General features: G+C 33.7%; 1 protein-coding gene across 2 annotated transcripts; it reads right to left on the reverse strand.

The window, feature by feature from the left end:
- Positions 1-301: 301 nt before the first annotated feature.
- LOC130649299 (phospholipid-transporting ATPase ABCA3-like) lies at positions 302-21,130 on the reverse strand. Of its 2 annotated transcripts, none has more exons than XM_057455558.1 (19): positions 20,782-21,130; positions 13,913-14,759; positions 12,815-13,438; positions 12,330-12,486; positions 11,989-12,183; positions 11,653-11,882; positions 10,885-11,020; positions 10,628-10,810; positions 9,232-9,465; positions 8,356-8,662; positions 7,641-7,843; positions 5,852-6,023; positions 4,785-5,026; positions 3,743-4,432; positions 3,148-3,329; positions 2,590-2,777; positions 1,799-1,969; positions 1,542-1,669; positions 302-1,415 (listed from the first exon to the last, which is right to left on the reverse strand). In XM_057455558.1, exons 2-19 carry the CDS (start codon positions 14,747-14,749, stop codon positions 1,162-1,164), a joined length of 5,133 nt encoding a protein of 1,710 aa, XP_057311541.1. In that variant the 5' UTR covers positions 14,750-14,759; positions 20,782-21,130; the 3' UTR covers positions 302-1,161. The 2 variants fall into 2 exon arrangements, with proteins under 2 accessions (XP_057311541.1, XP_057311540.1); XM_057455557.1 differs by having other exon boundaries at positions 9,220-9,465; positions 20,782-21,129.
- Positions 21,131-21,905: the final 775 nt, after the last annotated feature.

A 21,905-nucleotide genomic window follows, 5' to 3' on the forward strand; every position in this document is an offset into this window, starting at 1 on the left:
TTTTGTTAGCAATTTCTTTTAAAATGTGAGTTTATTACGTTTCATTTTGTTTGCGTTTGCTGTAAGATACAATGTCACTTGTGTGCTAGCTTTATGCAACAAACCTCTTCGAATGTTTGGCATGATAACACAACAAATTAGCAGGTTGTCATCAAATGTTTTGGTAGCGTGCGGAAATTCTTAGAGCCCCCAGGGCTTCTTGTTTTTTTTTCAAAATGTACAGGGCGGTATTATTAAAGAGGAAAGGATGCATCATTTAATTATTACTAAGAGTATGAAATATAAATAAAAACAATAAAAGTATAAAAATAGGAACTAATTTATATATTATCAATATTTAATATAATTATACAAAATGTGAATATTAACTGGCGTAAAAATAAATTTTGTGCTAAAAATTGTTTTTAGAAAAACTACATCTACTTCAGCATGATTTCCACTCAAAAAATAAAACAAACCGGGACATGAATAATACTTCCTTTTTATTGGCTATTCTGCTTATTATTCTTTTGTATTCTGTATTTTGATTCCAGACCTGTTCTGTCATTGAGTGGAAATTTAGCTTTACAAAACAACCTAGTGAGGAAGTACAGAACACGTAAAAACAGAAAACACTTTTTAAAAAAATGATGATGTGATGGCGATGGCGATTACGATGTGGTGATGGTAGTGGTAGTGGTGGTTGTGATGGTGGTAGCGTTGGAGAGGGAGATGGAAGTTGTGGTGGTGGTGATTGTAGTGGGGGTGATGTGGTGGTGGTAGTAGTGATGGTGGTTGTGATGGTTGTAATACAGTGATGGTTGTAATACAATGATGGTTGTGATGCGGTGATGATTGTGATGTGGTGATTGTGGTGGTGGTGATTGTGGTGCTAGAGGTTGTGGTAATGATGGTGATGGTGGTGGCAATGCCGATAAAACAAAAAAATAAAAAAATCTGATGTTGACTATCTAAGGATTGTTACACAAACTGGTGGTGGCAATACCGATAAAACAAAAATAAAATAAAAAAAATCTGATGTTGACTAAGGATTCTTACACAAACTGGTGGTGACAATGCCGATAAAAAAAAAAAAAATAAAGAAATCACACATGGTGTGTTTGTTCGGTGCCGGTCATTTATTCGTAAAACACCCTCAAAACAATTTGAACCTCTTTAAAACTATTCTTCGACAACTCTTTGCGCTCTCGTAAAATTCATGAAGACTTGCTCTAAAGTTGTCTGGCTAACAGAGTAATCCTCAATGTTGAACTCCTTTTTCGCTTGCTCCATTATACCAAACAAATTCGCCCATGTCTTGTTTTCTGCGATCAATTGATAATGTAAATAACCTTGGTGCTCATCTTTTAAGGTCGAACCAGGAAATGTGGTTGCTATGTAGTCTTTTAAAGGTTGTGTATCCGGCTGCAAGCCAGCTAAGATAAAAAAAAATAATACGTAGATGCTTCGCTGAAAAATTCAACAAAAACCATAAAAATTACAGCAACAAAAGCAACGACGTCGGCAAACTGCAACAACGATACGACGACGCGAATACTTACCGACTCTGCATATCAATGTATAGCCTTCACCGAACTTGGTCCTCAAATGCTGTGGACTTCCAAGACATTTAAATTGACCGTTCACCATGATTGCAATCCTGGTACACAAAGCCTCGCATTCCTCCATACTGCAAGGAGAAGTTTAAAAGCAGGTGTTTAACAAGAAGATTGTTCTTTCGTGACATACAAGAAAATCAAGAGAAGCAAAAGTGCATATAAAAACCATTCACGTTTAAAGATAATTCTTGCATCCCTACCTGTGCGAGGTTATAACAATGGATTTTCCACTCGCTATAACTCTTGACAAAGCATCCCACAACATTCTTCTCGCAACAGGGTCCATTCCAGCTGAAGGTTCGTCCAAAAAGATTAAAGAAGGATCTCCAATTAAAGCGATGGCTGTGCTCAATTTTCGTTTGTTGCCTCCACTATAAATAAAGATTTTGCCAGCTACAACATATAAAGCCCCAGGTTGGTACACTGGTATTTTTTTTAATTACGGTATTGCGCTATTAGTCCCAGAGGTAACACTTTGTACTCTCAGCTAAAATACCCCCAGAACAAAAACGAGATTTGGTCAATTAGAGGAGTCGACAGGGACAAAATTTAAATTTGAGAACATTTACAAAGTTCACAGTGAAAATAGCTTTTAAAGTAAAGACATCCGATTACATAACCAGCCTGACCTTTTATCTAGCGCTCCTTTTGTTTGGCTAACTTTTTGTAATCATTGCACATGACAATGTACATACTATTCCTCAGTTAACAGCCTTGATTGAAAGGGGTCAATCATGCGAGGAAGTTAGAAAACGCAACAAGGGTATAATAATTAATCCCTATCTGACCTACGCATCAACAAGAGTAGAGGTGTTTCCCTAATAAACGATATTTTCAGAGTATTTAGACCAATATTCCTACGTATAAAGGACTTGGTATATTGTGACATTCGTGTCATAACCGCATGTACTGCAAAGTATATAACCAAACTACAAAATCACATGCCATTGTAATTTCTGGTCACGTGACACCACACCGCATAAACACATACCTGTAAGTCTTGGTAACCTTGTCAATGTATTTATCCACGGTGAGGGCTTTCGCAAGATTTTCAACAATCCTTGGGATACTTTTCTCAGGAATACCACGCAATCTGGAGTACATTGTCAGTAATTCACGTCCCGTTAGTAAGTCAACAAGGGCGTCAAACTGTGGACAGTAACCCATTCTTTGGCGAATCTAAAATCAGGAAGAAACTAGAACAATCAAATGTATATTCGAAACTCATATATACGCCCTTTTCTGGCAGTCATTTAACCGCAAGCCATTATCGATTTAAAGAAGGATGTAAAGGCGACAATCCACTTCAAAAGCACGACGTAGAGCTGAGCGGTCGTGCGTCCTAGTAAGAGTTTCCACTGAAAACAGAAGTGCGGGCACAAACTCAAAATGGTGGGGATTTGAGTAAACTCATTGGACAATCATGAACTACACTGCAGGCGCTTTCAGCTCTCGTGAAAATTTTAAAATGATTTTGACTTTTAAAACAAGCAGCGTAGGCAAAAGTGTTTCAAACGGACGGATGGACGAACGAACGAAAACTTCTAACCTTTCCAGTATCTATAGACACATCGAAGGAATCGATATACGCTGACCCTGCTGTGATGCTCTCATCCCCGGTCAGCATTTTAAACGTTGTTGTTTTACCGGCGCCATTTTGACCGAGCAGGCCGAAACATTCCCCGTGCGCAACACCAAGTGAAATACGGTCAACTGCTAAAAAGTTTCCACCTAAAGAATAAAAAAACAAACACATATGTAAACCAAAGAGAAATTACTGTGCCCACTTTGAAACCTCGCGAGAATGATTTTGTAGCCTACACGATATCAAAAGTCGCAGGCGTTTTTCCATCTATACTTCATGGAAGTTAAAAAATCTTTTGACGACTTAAGCACTGATTTTTCCTAAAAGATCCTGACATTTAAAGTATTTTCTAAAATTTTTTGTAAACATTAACTGCATTTCTAAAAATAAAAAATTTAGGCTGCATTTTCGTTCAAAACAACCACAAAAACGTCCGAAGGGGCGCATCAGTATCACAAATCTGTATGTGAGCCAGAACAGCGTTGCAGCGAATAGCGCAGCCAGATTGTCGTGGATTTTTCCACGTGCTTATGAATAGTTTTAACAAATAAAGCCCTACCAAATAAGGAACGATAAACCTTCGTTAAGTCTTTCAACATTAGCACGTCATTGCCACGATTTTGATTCTGTATCCTAGTTTGCTCAACTTGTACATCAGAATCCAGCGGAGGGTCTTCTCCATCTTTGTGAACATAAACGACGCGTGACTTGCTGGACAGAATTTTTCGAAAAAACCGTGGAACGATTTCGTATTCAATGACCAACACGATAAAAAAGAATACGAAACCTTCCAGGGCAAGAAACACCAAGTAGCGCCCGATACCAGGGTTTGCCCATGCCAGGTAGTTTGTTTCAAACTCTAACTGATCACCCACAAGACTTAGGGTTATGTTCTTACACGTGGCTTTGTCGAAATGAAACGATTTTTCACAACTTGCAACAGCTTTATTAAAAATCCCAATTGATTGGTAGTTGTTGAACAGATCAATCATTCCTTGACCCAAATTATAATTCGGTAGAACCAAGAAAGCCCACTTTAATCCTTTTGCAACATCAAGTAAATTCAGCGACGGAATACTAAGTATAAAAACGACTAGCATGGTTGCTAACCCGGTGATAACATTCAAGATGGTCATCCGAGTGAACGCAGTCGAGGGCACTTCGAACGCAAATGAAAACATGTACATGAATGGTATGATTGCCCACCCATATAACATCATAAGTATGAAGACATATCCAAGGCGTGTTCCTACAAAATAAACGGATAAGATTATGATACAAAAAAGCCTCCACAAAGAAGACGATATAAATAATCTTTATGGCTCAGATACGATGTTATAAGTATGACCACTCCCAATTAGATAGTGTTACAAAATAATATCTGCGAATGAGATGCAGTGCTACAAAATAATCTCTGCGGATGAGATGCAGTGCTACGAAATAATATCGTCGTATGAGATGCGGTGCTACAAAATAACATCCGTGGATGAGATACAATGCTGGAAAATTAAACTTCTAAAACAGTTTCTTAAATCGATATAGCTAGGAATACTTTTTTCAAATCCCTCTCACATGAATAAAACACACGAAAAATTTTTTACCTGAATATGCGTCTTCTTGAAACACTAAGTACAAAACCATAACAAGAACTGTGGGGAAAACAAAGTTAATCAGATCCCATGTGAATGTAGACGTCCAATAACTAATAGGATCAACACCACTAACAAACTGAACGTGTTTGGCTTTCGTGGATCGCTCTTGAACCAAAAACAAAACGAAACTTGAAGCTAGGAAGGACATGCCAAAACACAAACTGAAACCAATCTGAAAGCCATTTGGATTTCTAAAATAATACGAGGAAATATGTTTTGTACTGTATATTTTTTTCTGTAACAATATAAACGAATGTAGAGAACCTTTTTTAAAAATATTTGTAACAGGAGTAGTATATACAGATTTTAAATTATTTTTCTATATAAATAATCAATGAATTAGAAACATGTAAATTTAAACATGATTTTACTGTAGGAACTATGACTTAACACCCCAAACAGTTTCTCTTGTACGAACTATGTCTAGCATCCCAAACATTGCCTGTTATAGGAACAATGTCTTAGAATCCCAGATATTTTCTGTTGTAGTAACTTTGTCTTAACATCCCAGACATTTTCGTAGTAGCAACTTTGTCTTAGCATTCCAGATATTTTCTGTTGTAGTAACTTTGTCTTAACATCCCAGACAATTTCGTTGTAGTAACTTTGTCCTAGCATTCCAGATATTTTCTGTTATAGGAACTGTGTCTTAGCATCCCAGATATTTTCTGTTGTAGTAACTTTGTCTTAGCATCCCAGATATTCCAAACATTTTCTAAAAGCACTTTTCTTTATTTTCAATTAGATCCGTCTTTAAAAATCACTCTAACAAAAATTTCAAAAATTCAATAAGTGACGGGGAGGCTCTAAATGCGTTACAATAATTGAGATTGAAACAAGATAACAGCCAAACAATTTCCATTTTTATTTTACCTGACTTACGAGCTACCACGTGACCAAAAGAAAATTAAATGCTGTATAAATAAAGCCTGCTGTCCATAATGTCTGCTTTTAAGCAGCCCTGATCTGTGGGTTTTTTTCTCAAAAACTGTTTATTGGTTCCAATTTCTACTCACATGCTTAAATCGTTCAACCCTTCTTTCGTTGTGGTCGGTAATGGATCGTTAACAGCCACAATTTTGAGTGCTGAATTGTTCGTGTAAGCGTGCAGGATAGCATTTGTTATGGTATTGACAGCAACAGCAGGTGTATGGTAAGCTTCGTTGTTAAACCAAGCTGTTATAGATACTAAATAAGAAGTAAAGTTATCTTCCAAACCAAAGTAAAGTTATCTTCCAAACATCCGATAACTTGAACTTTTATCATCATGAACATTTTCTTGGGTTTCTTTGAACTTTCCTTAGTATTTTCCTTAAAAAACCTTCAGTTAACTTAAACCTCAGATAACTAAAGCATTTATTAACTGGACCCATTTTTTTTTTGGTTTTGAAAATGTCTGCAGATAACGAGACCTTTTTACTTGAGAAAAGAAAATGAAAGACTGGATAAATGTCAAGTTGATATTTCTTTATTATTTCTAACTTTTGACAAAATATTGACGTACAAAATGTTGCCTTTTTGGACAAATGCAACTTACAAGGGACTTGAATGCTCTCTCCATCGCCAAAATTGCACCTATTTCCAGAAACTGTTGTGTCTCAGCTCTTAAAAGATCGCTTTAACTCGAAGTATCACCTCAATTTTGACTTAATTCGAATTTCATGGAGGTTCGAATTACCAAGAGTTAACTGTACATATTAATGGTAATTTTATCACTTGGACTAACACAAGTCATTGGTGAAAAGGGTTTTACAACCTAATGTGACACAAATATTTTTATTAAAGCTTCTGTAGTTTTTCAGTCTAGTTGTTTTTAAAAAATCTCACATCAGCTTAAGGGGTAGCTGATGTGAGATCAACCCAATGTTGTCTCTTAAAAGGAAAGTCTAGGTCTTTTTGCGTTCACCAAAGTAAAATTTCACGTCAGGTGTTTTGGAATATGATTTTACAGTGTAAATTCATTTTATTTGGTGCAAAATCAACCAATAATATTAGTATAAAATAAGTCACAAATTATGCGAAGAACAAAATAAAATTCTGACAAATAATTTCATGTTAGCGTTGAAAAAACATATTGCATGATGGTAGAAACCTTATGTGTACAAAAACAAAAAATCATACAGACGAGAGTATTTACACATGTAAACTAACCCTAACATACAAATTTTCTATAATGCCGGATAAATGTATATACGTTATTGGAGGATAGCAACTTTCAAGCACTATTAAAAAATATTTTTAAGCAATTAGGGCATTACATTGACGAATGTTTAAATAACCTTAGAAGCGATTCCAATTGTGTAAACAAATTGATCTTTTCTGATTAAAAAACCACCTTTTTCTAAACTCAACGTGCCTTAAGCTAAGACTAGTATTACACTTTAACTGAAAACAAACTATCAAATTTACTATTGATAACCCAAAGATATTATTATTCGCACTTAGTTTGTTTTGATTTAGGAACACAAGCACTATAAAACTTATTTGTTGCACTGTTGCAATCATATCAGAAAAAAGGGCTTTTTCCACAACAATAGTCTATTCCTATCGTAATTAGCAGACACAAAGACTTTGGCGTTTAAATTTTAGTCCCACAAAGCAAGGTACACAAGACATTGCTTGAACAAAGGTGACTTAGCAGGCACCTGAACTCAAATAAAGATGGTGCAACTAGACTTCTTTGTCGATATAATTTGGAAAATATAAGGATAATAGGATAGGAGTTGCTCACGTAATTAGGCTATAAAAAATCTCACAACTAAACCACTATGGTTTTTATGTTTTATGTGCAGAACTTCTCCTTACCGTTTTCCTTACCATTCCTCTTATCATTGCTATTTAGCTGTATCGCTATAGGATGGTTTAGATTAAACACTGCCAAATCTTTGCTTGCCTGTTCTAGTAAATAATCTTGCAAATGCTTCGTGTCATCCACATGGACAGAATGTGAGTCAGTACTTTTTAAAACATCTGGTATTGCCACCATCAAATTTTTCAATAAGATTGAACTATAAGGAAAACAAATTAAAACAAAACAAACAGAATACAATAATAATCAGCTTTTTATACAGTTCCATTTATCCTAAAGACTTCATCAAAATACGTTTTGAATATCAAATTAATGAAGATATAGGAAGAGATTTGGGAAAAAATTTAAAATATGATGAAATATCTCAAACAATTAATAGACCAGTGCCCATGCAACAACAGAGAGCACATGGTACTGGTAATGAAACATGTTTACAGAATTTGTGACAAAGAGAAACATAAGAATACAAACTTTAGTAAAAATTGCAACATCTAAATTTTATCAGCAATGTGTTTTGCTGATGCATTGTCAGTAAAAGTTATAATTCCATAATATTGTACTCATGAAGATTTCTTCTGTCCAACTGACAGGTCTTAAAATTGGAAAAATTTAATTTTCTTGAGGCCTTCAAATTAGAAAAATTTATCAGCCATATTAATCATGTCACAAAACACTAAAGTCCTGAAAATTTAAACCAGCGTATATACTAACCTCCCTTTCCCATTATATGCAACGTAGTTTTCACCAAACATATTAACATCAAGTGTCAAAGCTGGAGACTCCGATTCTTTTGGCATCGTCTTAACAACAATAAGTGCGATAAGAACAAACAAACATGGCATCATTAGTTGTGATATGATTGAAGCTTTGTGTCGTTTTGAGTGCAACATCTTTTTGACAAACATTGCATACCAGCGTTGAAATTTCAAGCGGTACCCAGCATTCTTCATGTACGTATCGATTACCAATTCATCGTCATTATCAAAAGTCCGAGATGACGGTTTAGGCAATGGAGATTCTAGATTGAACAACAAATATTTAAACCCATTAGCAGTTAACACTAACTAAAAATAATGGTAAGTGAGAATTTAAGTAGTTTGATCTGATTTCTATATTTTCGCTGTTGACAAAAATCTTGATTCAAACTTTATTATCACTATTTTTTTCCCATTTCTTTATTTACATATAATATATGATTGTTTTAGCTATCTTTATGTTCTTGTCAAAAGAACTCGAAAATCTTACATAAAACAAAAAAGTAGAAATAGTACTGCGGGTGCAAATCTATCACCCTGGATGAGACCCCTCCAGGAAGTCCCAAAACATTGTTTTTTTAACAAATACTTCCTAAGTTGCTGAAAATGTCCATTTTTATAAAAATAAAACCACGGGTTTACTTTGTTTACGTCACTTGATAAAGATTACTCAATTAGATTTCCTAAAATGGTTTAAACAGGTCACTTTGGGACGGTGTTACCCTGTGACACAGAAAAAAATATGTGACAGTCCAGTCGTTTTGAAAAAAGGTGAAAAAATTAAAAACAAGAAAACATGAAAAAGTAAAGTTTAGTGTACCAGCATGCTCACCAGGAACAAATCTTGATGTCTCCTTTTGTCCACTCAGTTGTCGAAACAACTCCTTATGCGTGTTCTCTTCATGTTCAGATTCCTCTCCTACTTTAATGAACACTTCTTCCAATGTTGTGACAGATGCACCGTAACCGGATATGCCAAGTTCCTCTTGCCTGCTTTCAATTTCAGTAAAAAGTTTTTCAAATTGGTGTGAAAAGTCACTTGGTAATATAATAGATAACTCCAAACCTAAATAAAAGAATAATTACCTCATTAAAATTAATCATACTCAACACTTGAAATTTCCTTAACCCTGAATATAATAGGGCAGTATCCGCCCACCCCGGTGTCACCTTTTTTCGCTATGATACTTTTCAGAACTATTTATAAGACACCTGCCTGCCAAACTTTTAGGTTTCATACCCCCCAGAACCATAGATGTTGGCTATTACTCAAAACTACACCTGTTAAGATTGCGCTTTGAACTTAAAACTTACAACACAAGTTTATTTCATCAAGGGAAATCATTCCGCAAAGTTTGACAGATAATTATCATTCAGGTTTACTCAACAATCATTAAAACGGTTTTTTAAGCAATTTTCAGGCATTTTACCATCTGGAATATGTAAAAACTAGATTACATTAGTAACATTTATTAAACTTTGCTTATGTCATTGGGTTTCATACAGACAATGGTATTTCTGAAGAATTTCTAGTGTCTAAAGAATTCTCAAACGTACTGACATAATCAAGAAATTATTGGCATCATTTTTTTCCTCTTATGATATACTGCAACCATGCCAATTTTTATTTCAATTGGGAAAGCCTATAACAATTATAGAAGGGAGAGGGGGTGGACGGATTTATAAGCCTGAAAAAAGCCCAGTATTTGCAGGATTAATGGTAATTTATAAGGAGATATCAATTTGCTTATGTATATCACCAACCTTTAAGGAAAAATTTAATAACCAAGGCAGCCATGTTTAGTTAGTTTACTCCATAGGAGTGGCGATATGACATTTAATGCATTCTTTCTAATTTATGTCAGCCTACAATATTTAAGACATTTAAAATTAATTTTGAATTGTTGTTTCTGCTTATTTTATAAATGTAATAAAATGATTTTTAACATTTATTGTAAAATGATGGTGTTTTACCTTTTAAACTTAACTTTTTTTATTTTTATTCTTACAGGCACAATATTGTACATTGTTTTGATGACAATGTATAATAATGTATCTCTATTTAAATATCTCTTAACTTCCTGTCTACCTGTTAAGTGTTTTTCTTATTGTGCTGTAGGACTACATATGATTCTTAAAAAATCTTCATTCCAAGTGTATTATTTCTAAAAAATTCCCCAATCTTCTCAAACCAACAGGAAAGGAATAGTGATCAGTTGAACCCTTACCTACATTGCTCTCAACTATCGCAGATGGGACATAATATTTGACGAGATCTGTGATAACATTCACATCGCAATTCTGTTTTTTTACCATCACCATATGGTATCCACAGCCATATTTGTTTTTCAAAAATAGCGACGAACCGCAACACTTTATTTTACCATTTGCCATAATAGCAATTCTGTCCCCTAGTGGCAAAATAATATTAATTAAAAAACTGTTACTGATAAAATCTTCATTAAAGGAGTTTAAAATGTCACACCCAACACATCAGCTTCATCCATGAAATGCGTTGTCAACAGTATTGTTCGTCCATGCCTTTCTCGTTGCAGTAAGTCCCAAGTAAATCTCCTAGCAGAAACATCCATACCACTTGTAGGCTCGTCAAGCATAACAACCTTTAAAAACAAAGTATACACAACCATTCAGAAAAAATTATTGTCTAGACAGGTGATGGTGGAAGTGTTTTTAAAACATTTCTTTTTTATTCTCTTTTATGGGGGGTTTACAAGCACTTAATGGAGTATTCATCAATCTCGCATCAGGTATTTTTCAAACAACAACAAAACTTAAATGCTAAAAAACAAATCTTAAAAGCTATATTACATTACAAGGTTAATCATATATGGTTTATTATACTTACATGCTGCAAATAAAAAATCACAAAATTTATTTCGTATACACATGATTAATCATGTCTGACTTTTGTGAGGGAAAAAAATAATAAAAATGGTTAGTTTTGGGTATATAGGGAGAAAGCTTTGCATTTTGTAGATGATAAAAACAAATGCAATCTTTATTTGAGACAATTATTTCCAATATACAATTTGCTCATTAAAAATACGCTAAAAGTTTGCCGAACCTAGTTTTCAAAAGTTTGATTGGGTAAAAAGTTATGATTAATCATAGAAAGTTAAACATGTGATTTTGAATAGGCTTTAAAATAAAATTTTAAAATATACTGCATGATTTGTACATATGATATATGATTAATCACATAGTGTAGTAAACCCTTTACAAAGCATTATACCTTTGAGTTACCCACCAAAGCAATTCCAACCGATAACTTTCTTTTCATACCTCCAGACAGCATTTTGCTGCGAACGTGTCTTTTATCAAGGAGGCCAATAGAGTCAATCATTCGGTCAACTTCTTCGTGTATCTTTCTCCTATCATCAATTCCTTTTAAGCTGGTAAAAAATATCAGGTGCTCCTCTACTGTCAAATTATCAAATAAGACATTGTGCTGTGGACATATTCCTGAAATAAAAATATGAGTCAACGATCTAAAATTTTCATGTTACAAAAGCATTATTGATGATCATGAAATTTCTAAACTTTTGTGTATGCCTTTAATCCACTCTACCTAAACTTTGTCGAATTCCAGCCATATTATTTAAAACATCATATCCATTTATTATTGCATTTCCTGATGTTGGTGGAATTAAACCAGTCAACATGGATATTGTTGTTGTTTTTCCTGCTCCATTATGACCAAGAAGTGCTGTGATTTCTCCTTCATACAAATTTAAATTGAGACTATCTACAGCAACTTTGGTCTCTAAAGAGTAATGACTTAAAACATTTTTATCTAGTAGAATTAAAAATACATATATATAAACACATCAATAGAAAAATTGAAAATCAGACCACAGATTATAAATGGATTAATAGTAGCAATACATAAATTGGTTTCATTTTGAATACCTGAGTTAACTTTAAATCTCTTTGACAAGTTATTTATTCGAATTCCAGCCTTCAGTCCTTCCGGCTCTTTTTCAATCAAAGTTGAATCAATATAGTGAATTTCTCTTTCGTTGTCATCTCCAAAATCATTATTTACTAATGGGATAACCTCTTCATCCTTTTAGAAAAATAATAAGATATAAAAATCTTCACTAAGCACAACTTAAAAGAGAGAGAAATAAAACAAAAAAACAGACACTGCAATTTTAATTTAGAACTTTGCATGTGCTTTTAGTAGCATGATTCACTTATTTTATTTACCATATGCTGCTACAAGAGTATTCGAAAAAAACTGCAGTTGAATTTAGTTTCTATGTTTTTTAATACTTGATTGGCAATTCTGTGTAAAAAGAAGCTTAACTTTGTATCCAATTAGAAAAATAAAAAGTGAAGCACCAAAATTTTCTATGAGAATAGCCCCTCAACTCCTTGAAAAAAAAACTTACTGTTTCTTGAATGTTACACCAATACTTCCTTGAAAATGGAAAATACCACTTCTTGGGGATGCCATATTCTCCAGGAAATATCCCTTCAATATACCATGCCAACAAGCCATAAATTAGAGAGTCAATAAAAAACATAAATAAAACATGACCAAATGTGAAACTTTGATCCACTGTTACGCCCTTGTTTATGTTCGACCACTGCACTCCACTTCCTTCCCCCTCAAATCTTCCAATCAGATTAGAACCAAAAGACATCGCTATTTGAAAATCAAGACATGCTAGAGTCTTCGACATAGTTGACATTCGGTCATAGTAATTTGTCAAGAAAAAATATGGAGTGTACAATAAAAACCATAATATTCCACCACCTGCAGCAGCTAAATTTGCTTTATAGAACAGCGTTGAAACAAAGAAGCAGAACATTATACTTGTGATTGAATACATCAGAAAAAACACGAATATAAGCAAGCCATCAGATTGTAACAACATTTTACCATAACCACCAAACTTTACACACATCATTATCGTGATAACAGACATTGGGATTAACAAAAATACAAAGCATTTCGTAAAACATGCTGCCCAATGAAGCCAACCACTTAGGCCCATCATTTTCATCGATTCCTTAAAAAATGATTTTTATAATTTATAGAGCATTTTCATACAGTAATCTTATACCAAAATAGTAGGATATTTAATCTGCAAACCTTGTTTACAACACGCACTTTGCAAAAAAAACATGTTTTTTTCATTACAATAATTTTTCTTGCTTATTTCAATGGTTAACATGATCACAGGACAAAAGATACAGTACACAAGGATAGACAGAGTTGTTTAATTTATTTGTAATTTGAACTGCACTGTTATTTGTTTACTCATCTATAATGCTAAAAACAAAAACACTCATAAAACACTAGTACGGCGAGAAAAAAATCCTGAATTATTCTCAAATTCTCAATTTTGTGAATAGATTCTTTATTATTTCTTTTCAAGTAAGCAATGCATTACTTTCTAGACAGTTTGAATTAAGTAAGCCTTGAAAACTACTACTATTGTTTCAATCTTTAGGTAAAAAAAATTGAGGAAATTATGCATTACCTTTAGTTTCTTCTGCTTTTCATAAACAATATCTCTCACTATGACCAACGATGTATAAACCAGAGATAACATAATAAGCCACGGTAAACTATTTTGTATAACTACAATAAATGGATCTTTAATTCTGGATGGATACGGGAATCGTCTCATTGTGATCCCAATATCAGAGGCCTTAAAAGATTTGTTATGGTGACGTACTATAGCAAAATCCACTGCTCTTTGTATTGACAAAAAACTATTGTTATAGTATGGAGGAGGTCCACCTGAATCTGAATATCTATTTCTCGGCCCCATTCCTTCGAAGGTAAGGGGGAAAACAAACTGTGTGTACCATTTTTTTGGTATAAAGCTAAAGGAACTATGACTTTCCTTCCCATTGAGGGTCCTAGGTGTGGATGGAAATCTTAGGCGGTATGTGATTTCAGAATCTTTGATATCTGAATCAAACAAAACCCCACACAAATATGACTGATTCGAATTCTCCTCATCTGTCACCAGTGTATCTACAAGAATCGATTCATTTTCAAAGGATTGAATGTCCACATGCAAAAAATCTGGAACATAACTCATAAGCTCAAAGTAGGAAGAGTTTTTTGTATATGCAATCTTCCATTTTCTCTTTGGCGAGTTTGTGAAGGGTGGAGTATTGTCTAGTGGTAATCCCTTCCAATTGATTACAGGTTTCTTTTGTGACTTTATATCTGTGATTCGAAGAATAAGAAGAATGAAAACAAAGAGTATAGGCATCATAATTTCGAATATACTTGATATGGGTCTTCGCCTTTGCAAAGTAAAATTCTTCCAAAGTAGCAACTTGTACTTCTTAAACCAAAACATTTTTTTAAATCTAAAATAAGTAAAAACATTATTGATTTGGTGAACATACCTTAACAAAGCATGTAGGGCTTAATAAACTTTTTCTAACACAGGGTATGGAATATAAATTCCTTGTACAATACCGCTTGAATTTAACAAGTTTTATCACGTCGTGTAACAACCTCTGTATATCTTTTGTTTACACATAAATTTATTCCTTTCTATTGTTCATGAAACATCAAGTCTTTTGTTCTCACATGTAACATGCAAGCTTTTGTTTGAAAGCGCTAAATGATTACAAAAGCTATTGGAAGAATTTTTATGGTTGGAAGATTATGCATGCTTTTGGTACTTTTTTACCACAATTAAAAATAGTTTCTGTTTCTCTATTTTATATTTAAATATGCAACTTTTAAGGTTTCAAGGGATGTTTTTTATTATTTTAGAAAGGAAAACAGCGATTTTTAGGCTTTACACGGTTGTCTTCTGGTTATACTACAATGGAATGCTGCAATTTTTAGGCTTCGTAGGGTGGTTTGTCATTATTTTATAACAAAAATATGGCAACTTTTAGGCTTCCTTTTTAACATAACACAGGGATTTTACAACTTTGTACAATGTTTTTTTTTTAAATATGGCTATTCATGTGTTAAATGGGAAAAACGTAGCCTTGTTAATAAATAAAATGTATTTTTATTTCTATCATGCATACTACTAAGGAAAATTTAATCAGGTGAAATGACAAAGTAATTTGTTAGTGATGGAAGTTTTCCCCAACTAATATTCACCTTTTTCTTAACATTTTTTAGTCCTGAAAATGTTCTGGTCATATTATAAAAATCACAAAATATATTCCATGAAATTAACCATTCATCTTAACCACATCTTCTTTGAATATGGCTCCCACAAAAATCTCTACCTCTAGCTATAGTGTTTGAACTTTCTGTTCGATCAAATAATTCCATGGAAATAACGCAGGGGGTAAGTGACAACAGTGTTAATTCCAAAAATATAAAGCATTCAATACTAATTTGAAAACATATTAATAAATAAATAAAAAAATAGAATTTACAAATAAGAATAACTTTTAACACAATGTTCAAGTTAACTTAAACATACACTATATATACAAGATTTTTAGTTTGTCCCTCGAGAATGACATATTGATTTTATTTTTGGTTCTTAGCTTCCTGACTACTTAGTTAAAAATTTAGTTGTCAAAATTGTAACACATCGGCTCCCTTCGATCAAGACTCTTGTGATATGCAGGCAGTTAGGATTTAACTTAACTCCTAATTGTTAATGCTCAGGTAGGTAAATACTAATATATTTTGGAAAAAAAGGCATTTGACACTGTGCCATCTCCCGATGTTTGTCAACCCATTTTGTCTGATATTTTAAACTGTGGAAAAAAGACAGCATGGACCACTTTTTGGCAATATGGGTAAACAGCTAACTTCGCTTATTACAAGTCTTGCTAACCAGATTATAAAGGATAGTGTTATCCAGTGACTCGCAGTTGAGTGTAATAGTGAATTTTTTCAAGGGCAAGGGTGATGCATTAGAAAGAGGTAACTATAGAGGGTTGAAGTTGGTTGATCAAGTAATGAAAGTTATTGAAAAAGTGATAAGTTAATTACAGTAGGAATTGATATTGGTAAAATGCAATTTGGTTTTGTTCCGGGGTATGTTGCACTACAGATGCAATATTTTTACTAAGGCGGCTTCAAAAAAAAAGTATTTAGAAAATAGAAAGAACCTCTATTTTACCTTTGTAGATTTAGAGAAAGCTACGTAAAGTTATGTGGTGGGCTATGAGAAGATTAGGTGTGGATAAGTGGCTAGTGAAGGTGGCACAGTTTATGTTATGGAGTTATATGTTGAACAATATTCGTGTATGGTTTTCGTCGCGTCGTAATGCTTTTTGTCGTGTCGTATATTTCTTCGTGGCATATTTTTCTTTGACTCGTAATAGCTTTCATGGTGTCGTATCTTTCTTCGTGGTGTGGTTTTCTTCGTAGCGTAATGGTTTTCGTTGTGGCATATTACTCTTGTTGGCCTGATCTCATGTTTCGTTGTGTCGAATGTCACTTCGTAGGGTATTTCACTTTGAGTTCAGAACAGGTTGTCCATGGGAGTTACTGTATGCGGATGATTTGGTTCTCATAGCAGAGTTGATGGAAGAATTAGTTGAAAAGTTTGAAAAGTGGAAGAAAGGACTGCAAGAGAAAGGGTTAAGAGTGAATGCAGCAAAGTCCAAAGTCATGATTAGTAGCATTGAAGCCAAGTATGACCTTGTAGTGGGAAAGTGGCCTTGTGGAGTTTGCAGGAAAGGTGTTGCTACATAGTAACTCAAGTTTTTGTAAGTATTGGGTGTAAGAGGTGCAGTGGTATTGGAGGAATGTTAAGAGCTGACACTCAGTTTGTACTAGCCCTGCATACAAAGTGCTATGATGTACGGGTTCTGAGACATGGTCAATGAAGCATGAATGAATATTTTGACCGTTTAGAAGGGAATGACATGAGAATGGTTTGGTGGATGTGAAAGACCAGTCTGACAGACAGAAAGAGTTCAGATGAGCTAAGAAGCAGGCTAGATATCTGTAGCATTACAGATGTTATCCAGATAAAAACATTGAATTGGTTGGGACACTTGGAAAGAATGTGTAGAGATATGATAGTTCGTGTGGCAAATCCCAGAAAGACTTTGCAGGAGGTAATAAGGACAGACTTGAGGTAGAGGAATTTGAGTTTGAAACACAGACAGTATGGGTAAGTACATATATATTATAAATGACATATGGGATTCAACATAAATATTATGCTCTTTCGGGCCAGTAAATGATGTACAGTACAGTCCAGATGTAAGCGTACGCGTACGCTCAACTTGCAAAAATAATTGCTTTCATTAAAAAACACAATAGGATAGCGAGTTCCTTTCAAATTGCGTGAAAATAATTGCTTCGTGTTAAAAACAAAAGCATAGGAAGAAACATTGTTTATAAAACAATACTCTGCGCGAGAATAAATTAAACGCGAAGGCCATTGAATTTTTATTTTTTTTAACAACGATAGAGTTGATAACATTTTAAATACTTAAAATACTATCTAACGAAGCTTTCCTATCGCCGTTCTTCGTTCTTTAACTTTCTAAAAAATCATTTCTATTGCCGCTCTTCGTTCTTAAACTTTTAAAATGCGATCTAAAAAAAACATTTATATCGCCACTTTTCGTTTTTAAACTTTTAAAATGCAATCTAAAAAAAACATTTCTATTGCTGTTTTTTGTTTTTAAACTTTTAAAATGCGATCTAAAAAAAACATTTCTATCGCCGCTTTTTGTTTAATGCGATCTAAAAAAACATTTCTATCGCTGTTTTTCGTTTTTAAACTTTTAAAATGCGATCTAAAAAAGCTTTTCTATAGCGGTTTTTCGTTTTTAAACTTTCAAAATGCAATCTAAAACAACATTTCTATTGCCGCTTTTCGTTTTTAAACTTTCAAAATGCGATCTAAAAAACATTTCTATCGCCGTTTTTCGTTTATAAACTTTTAAAATGCGATCTAAAAAAAACATTTCTATCGCCGTTTTCCGTTTTTAAACTTTTGAGTTTCACAGTGAATATTCAAGAAACAGTGAACATTTGCGCATCAATTTTGTGCATTTTCTGCAAAGCAACTTTTTTAACTAGACGATCAAGATTAATAGTGTTGTAAACTGAATTATACTTCAATATTGCACTTTCACAAAGATTTTAATAATACCTAATTTTTATTTATTTATTCATGTCCGACAAGATTTTTAAGGCTTTTTGTGGAGAATTATGGATAGTCAAGGTTTTCAAAGTCACATGGTATGGTCAATAGTTCACATTCTTTTAATATAGTGTGGTCTCCTGGTTATTTTAAATAGTGGTACAGATATTACTAGATAGATAGATGTGCATATTTTACATAGCTAGCTTAAAAATAGACGTATATACCCTGTCTGATATTTTCAGGAGGGCCATGGCTTAGATGGGGAGTCTTAGAATATTTAAAGCTATCTTGAGCTATTTAGGAACTGCACTTTACTAGACATCCAACGACCCACACAGTGTTCCATTTCCACAATTTCTCTCGCATAGCCTGAGTTAACCTGGGGCTACTGTATAGTAACATTTCCTCACCCATATTGATTCACCGGCATAGAGAATCGAAACCCAGTCTTCCACACACAGTTGGAGAGTTATAATCACTAAGCTACTGTGGCATTACTACACTGTACTGTACATTATTTATCATTTCATTTAAATTGTGATTTTTTTGTCTTTACCAATAAAATAGTTTTGTAATTCCTGTTCACAAAATAAATAATTACTTACTTACTTCAATATAGGCGGTTATATCCCTACCATGTTGTCAGAGAAGGTAGAAGGACAATATGGCTAGGAGATATATTTCTGCCCATGTTGTCCAAAAAGATTTATAGGAGGATGTGACTTACTTTGTAAATTTAATTCACAGGTCTTATTGAGGGATGGGTTCAGACAATATGGGTTGTTGCTGTTTTTTTGGACAACATGGATCAGCACAGCACCTTTTTCTTTTACATTTACGCAGTAAGCTGTTTTAGCTTTGACATCTGTGTGGCAGGAATAGAGATACTGGAGCTTGCTGAAGAGAACACATTTTTAACTCTATATATATGGTTTGTCCAAAATGTTAAATATAACACCATCGCAGACATAGTCATTTGCAACGGCAATCCCTCTGCAATAATTTGCCGATGCAAGAGAGTGAAGCTTCGGCAATTTTGAAAGTTTTAATTTTTTAGTTAGTCTTACTTACACTTTAAATATCAGTCTTTTTCAGGAGAAGCGTGTGATTGCACGCACGCCTGAAATATAGAGTTTTCAAAATCAATCTATAAAATCCATTTTGTAGCGTGCGATGGCAGCCCTCAGAATAACTTTTGGAGACTCGTCAAACAAAATTTCTACCACATTTCGTCGGACAAAACGTCTGATAGATTTCCGTCTTGGTCGAAAACTTTTAGTCTCAGAATTATTAAATAGTCCTGGTCCTTTTAATCCACAAGCAAGCCTATTTATAGCCAACCTGACCATCCTAGCTAATTCACTTCAATAATTTTACAAAACAATTGGAAACCATAGCAGGTCCGAATTTAATGGATTTTCTTTAGGCCGCAAGTGTTATTCAAACAATTTTAAAAACAAAAACCTGTATAAATTTTGTTAAAATATAGAAGATTTTTTGTAATTTGAAAACGAAACATATTTTTGCCAATTTGCTAGTGATGACCTGAAAAATAAACAATAAATTTATAAAAGTGACACTATAGTCATGCATACTATTTTGGAAATGTAGAAAAGGAAGTTAAGATTGAGAGAGTTTGGGGTTCACAATTCAAAACGTCCCCCACTTTTCTACCGCAAAATGAATGCGCAACAAAGATTAGCCTTGGCAGTTTTTTGCATTCATGAAATGAAACCACGCTAGCAATTGCGACGGCAATTGTCAATTGCCGACGCTAATTTTGAGGGCTGAATTAGTGAATCTTCTTAGTCCAAATTCTAAAAAACCAATCAAGGAATTTAAAAAAAAATATTTAAATTCCTAGACAACCCTTTAAGTGTTTTTATATGAAATTAACTTTATTTTTCGCAGAAGGTAACCTTTAATACTGGGGCCCAAATGTAAACAAAGACATGTCTTCTTGTATGCTTCCTTATCAAGAACAGAGGGCTCAAAGTCCAACTTGCACCACTTGCTGGAAAATTAAATATGGCTGTGCTAACTCAAAATTTGCTTGTGTCAAAAGATTGACTAAAAATTAAATAGCTTCACTAGTTTTTACACCCCCTTTCCTGTCTCCCAGGGCTGCCAGAACTAAAAGAGCTTACTACTGAAAATGTAAACAAAGAAATTTATCTATAGGATGAGCTTAAAAAAAACTATTTTATATTGCTGGGTTGGAGCTAGTTTCCACAAATATTTCTTGCCTTGGCTAGTCAATACTATGATAAAAAAAAGTGCAAATGATTTCCTACCTTTTAATAACACCTCACTATATATGGTGGTTTTCAATTCAGTTTTTGAGGGGTAAGCAGGTTTAGTTTAGCCAAAGTAAGCGCAATAACCAAGGTCACGGCTTGCGTGTGTCACATGAATATGAACCTGACCGCTCAGTTTCACCATATTTATTGATAGTGCGCAAAAGTTTGTGATCTGTTTTTTTCCGAGAAATTTGTCGGAAGTTAAGGTACACTTTACACCTCGTCGGAGTCGGAAAAAAGAAAATCCTTCTAGTTTGCACACGATCAACTTAGTGCAGCCCTAAGTTACTTAATCTCGCCCATATAGCTCTTTTATACTTTCTGGTGTCTGGCTAGTAATTAATTAATTAGGCGAGTGAAATTTTGTCAATATATATTAAATACAATAAATAATACAAGTAGCATAAATGTATAAAATACAATAAAGAATCGTGAAATATTAAAATATAGCTATTCAAAACATACTTAAAAAGAAAAAAAAGAAAAATATAACACTTGAAAACTTCAAGAAGACAAAGTTAAAAACAAAAACAAACAAACAACAAATATAGAATCGTGAAATATTAAAATATTATAGCTATTTAAAACATACTTAGAAAGAAAAAAAGAAAAATATAACTCTTGAAAACTTCAAGAAGACAAAGTTAAAAACAAAAACAAACAAACAACAAGGAAAACAGAATCAAATCATAAAGAAGTTAAAAACAAAAAATCGAACAAGCCAAGACGATGAGAATTAGGCGAGTGAAATCATTCGCCTACAACATCAAAGAACAATAAAAGTCCTCGAACAAAAAAGGTCAGAATTCTCACTGCGGAAAATTCGATTGGAGCTAAGCATATTTTTTGTACGCCTTGTTTTCCCGATTTCCAGGTGATAAGAAAGTTCACAATGGGTCTCACAATTAAATTGCTGGGAGGTAAAAATATAAAAGCTTGATGAGAACTTATCAAGCAGTTGTTAAATTCGAAGAAGCTTACTGCTGAGAAAATGGAAAGGAAGAAATCCGTCTGTAAAAGTAAATGGGTCAAAAAATTATAGTCTTGTGGATGGAACATGTTTACCCAGGGTCATCTTTCAGTAAAATATTCACAACTTTGAAACAAAGCACAAGTTT

This window comes from Hydractinia symbiolongicarpus, chromosome 7 (assembly GCF_029227915.1).
Source record: "Hydractinia symbiolongicarpus strain clone_291-10 chromosome 7, HSymV2.1, whole genome shotgun sequence".
NCBI classification, from domain to species: Eukaryota; Metazoa; Cnidaria; class Hydrozoa; order Anthoathecata; family Hydractiniidae; genus Hydractinia; species Hydractinia symbiolongicarpus.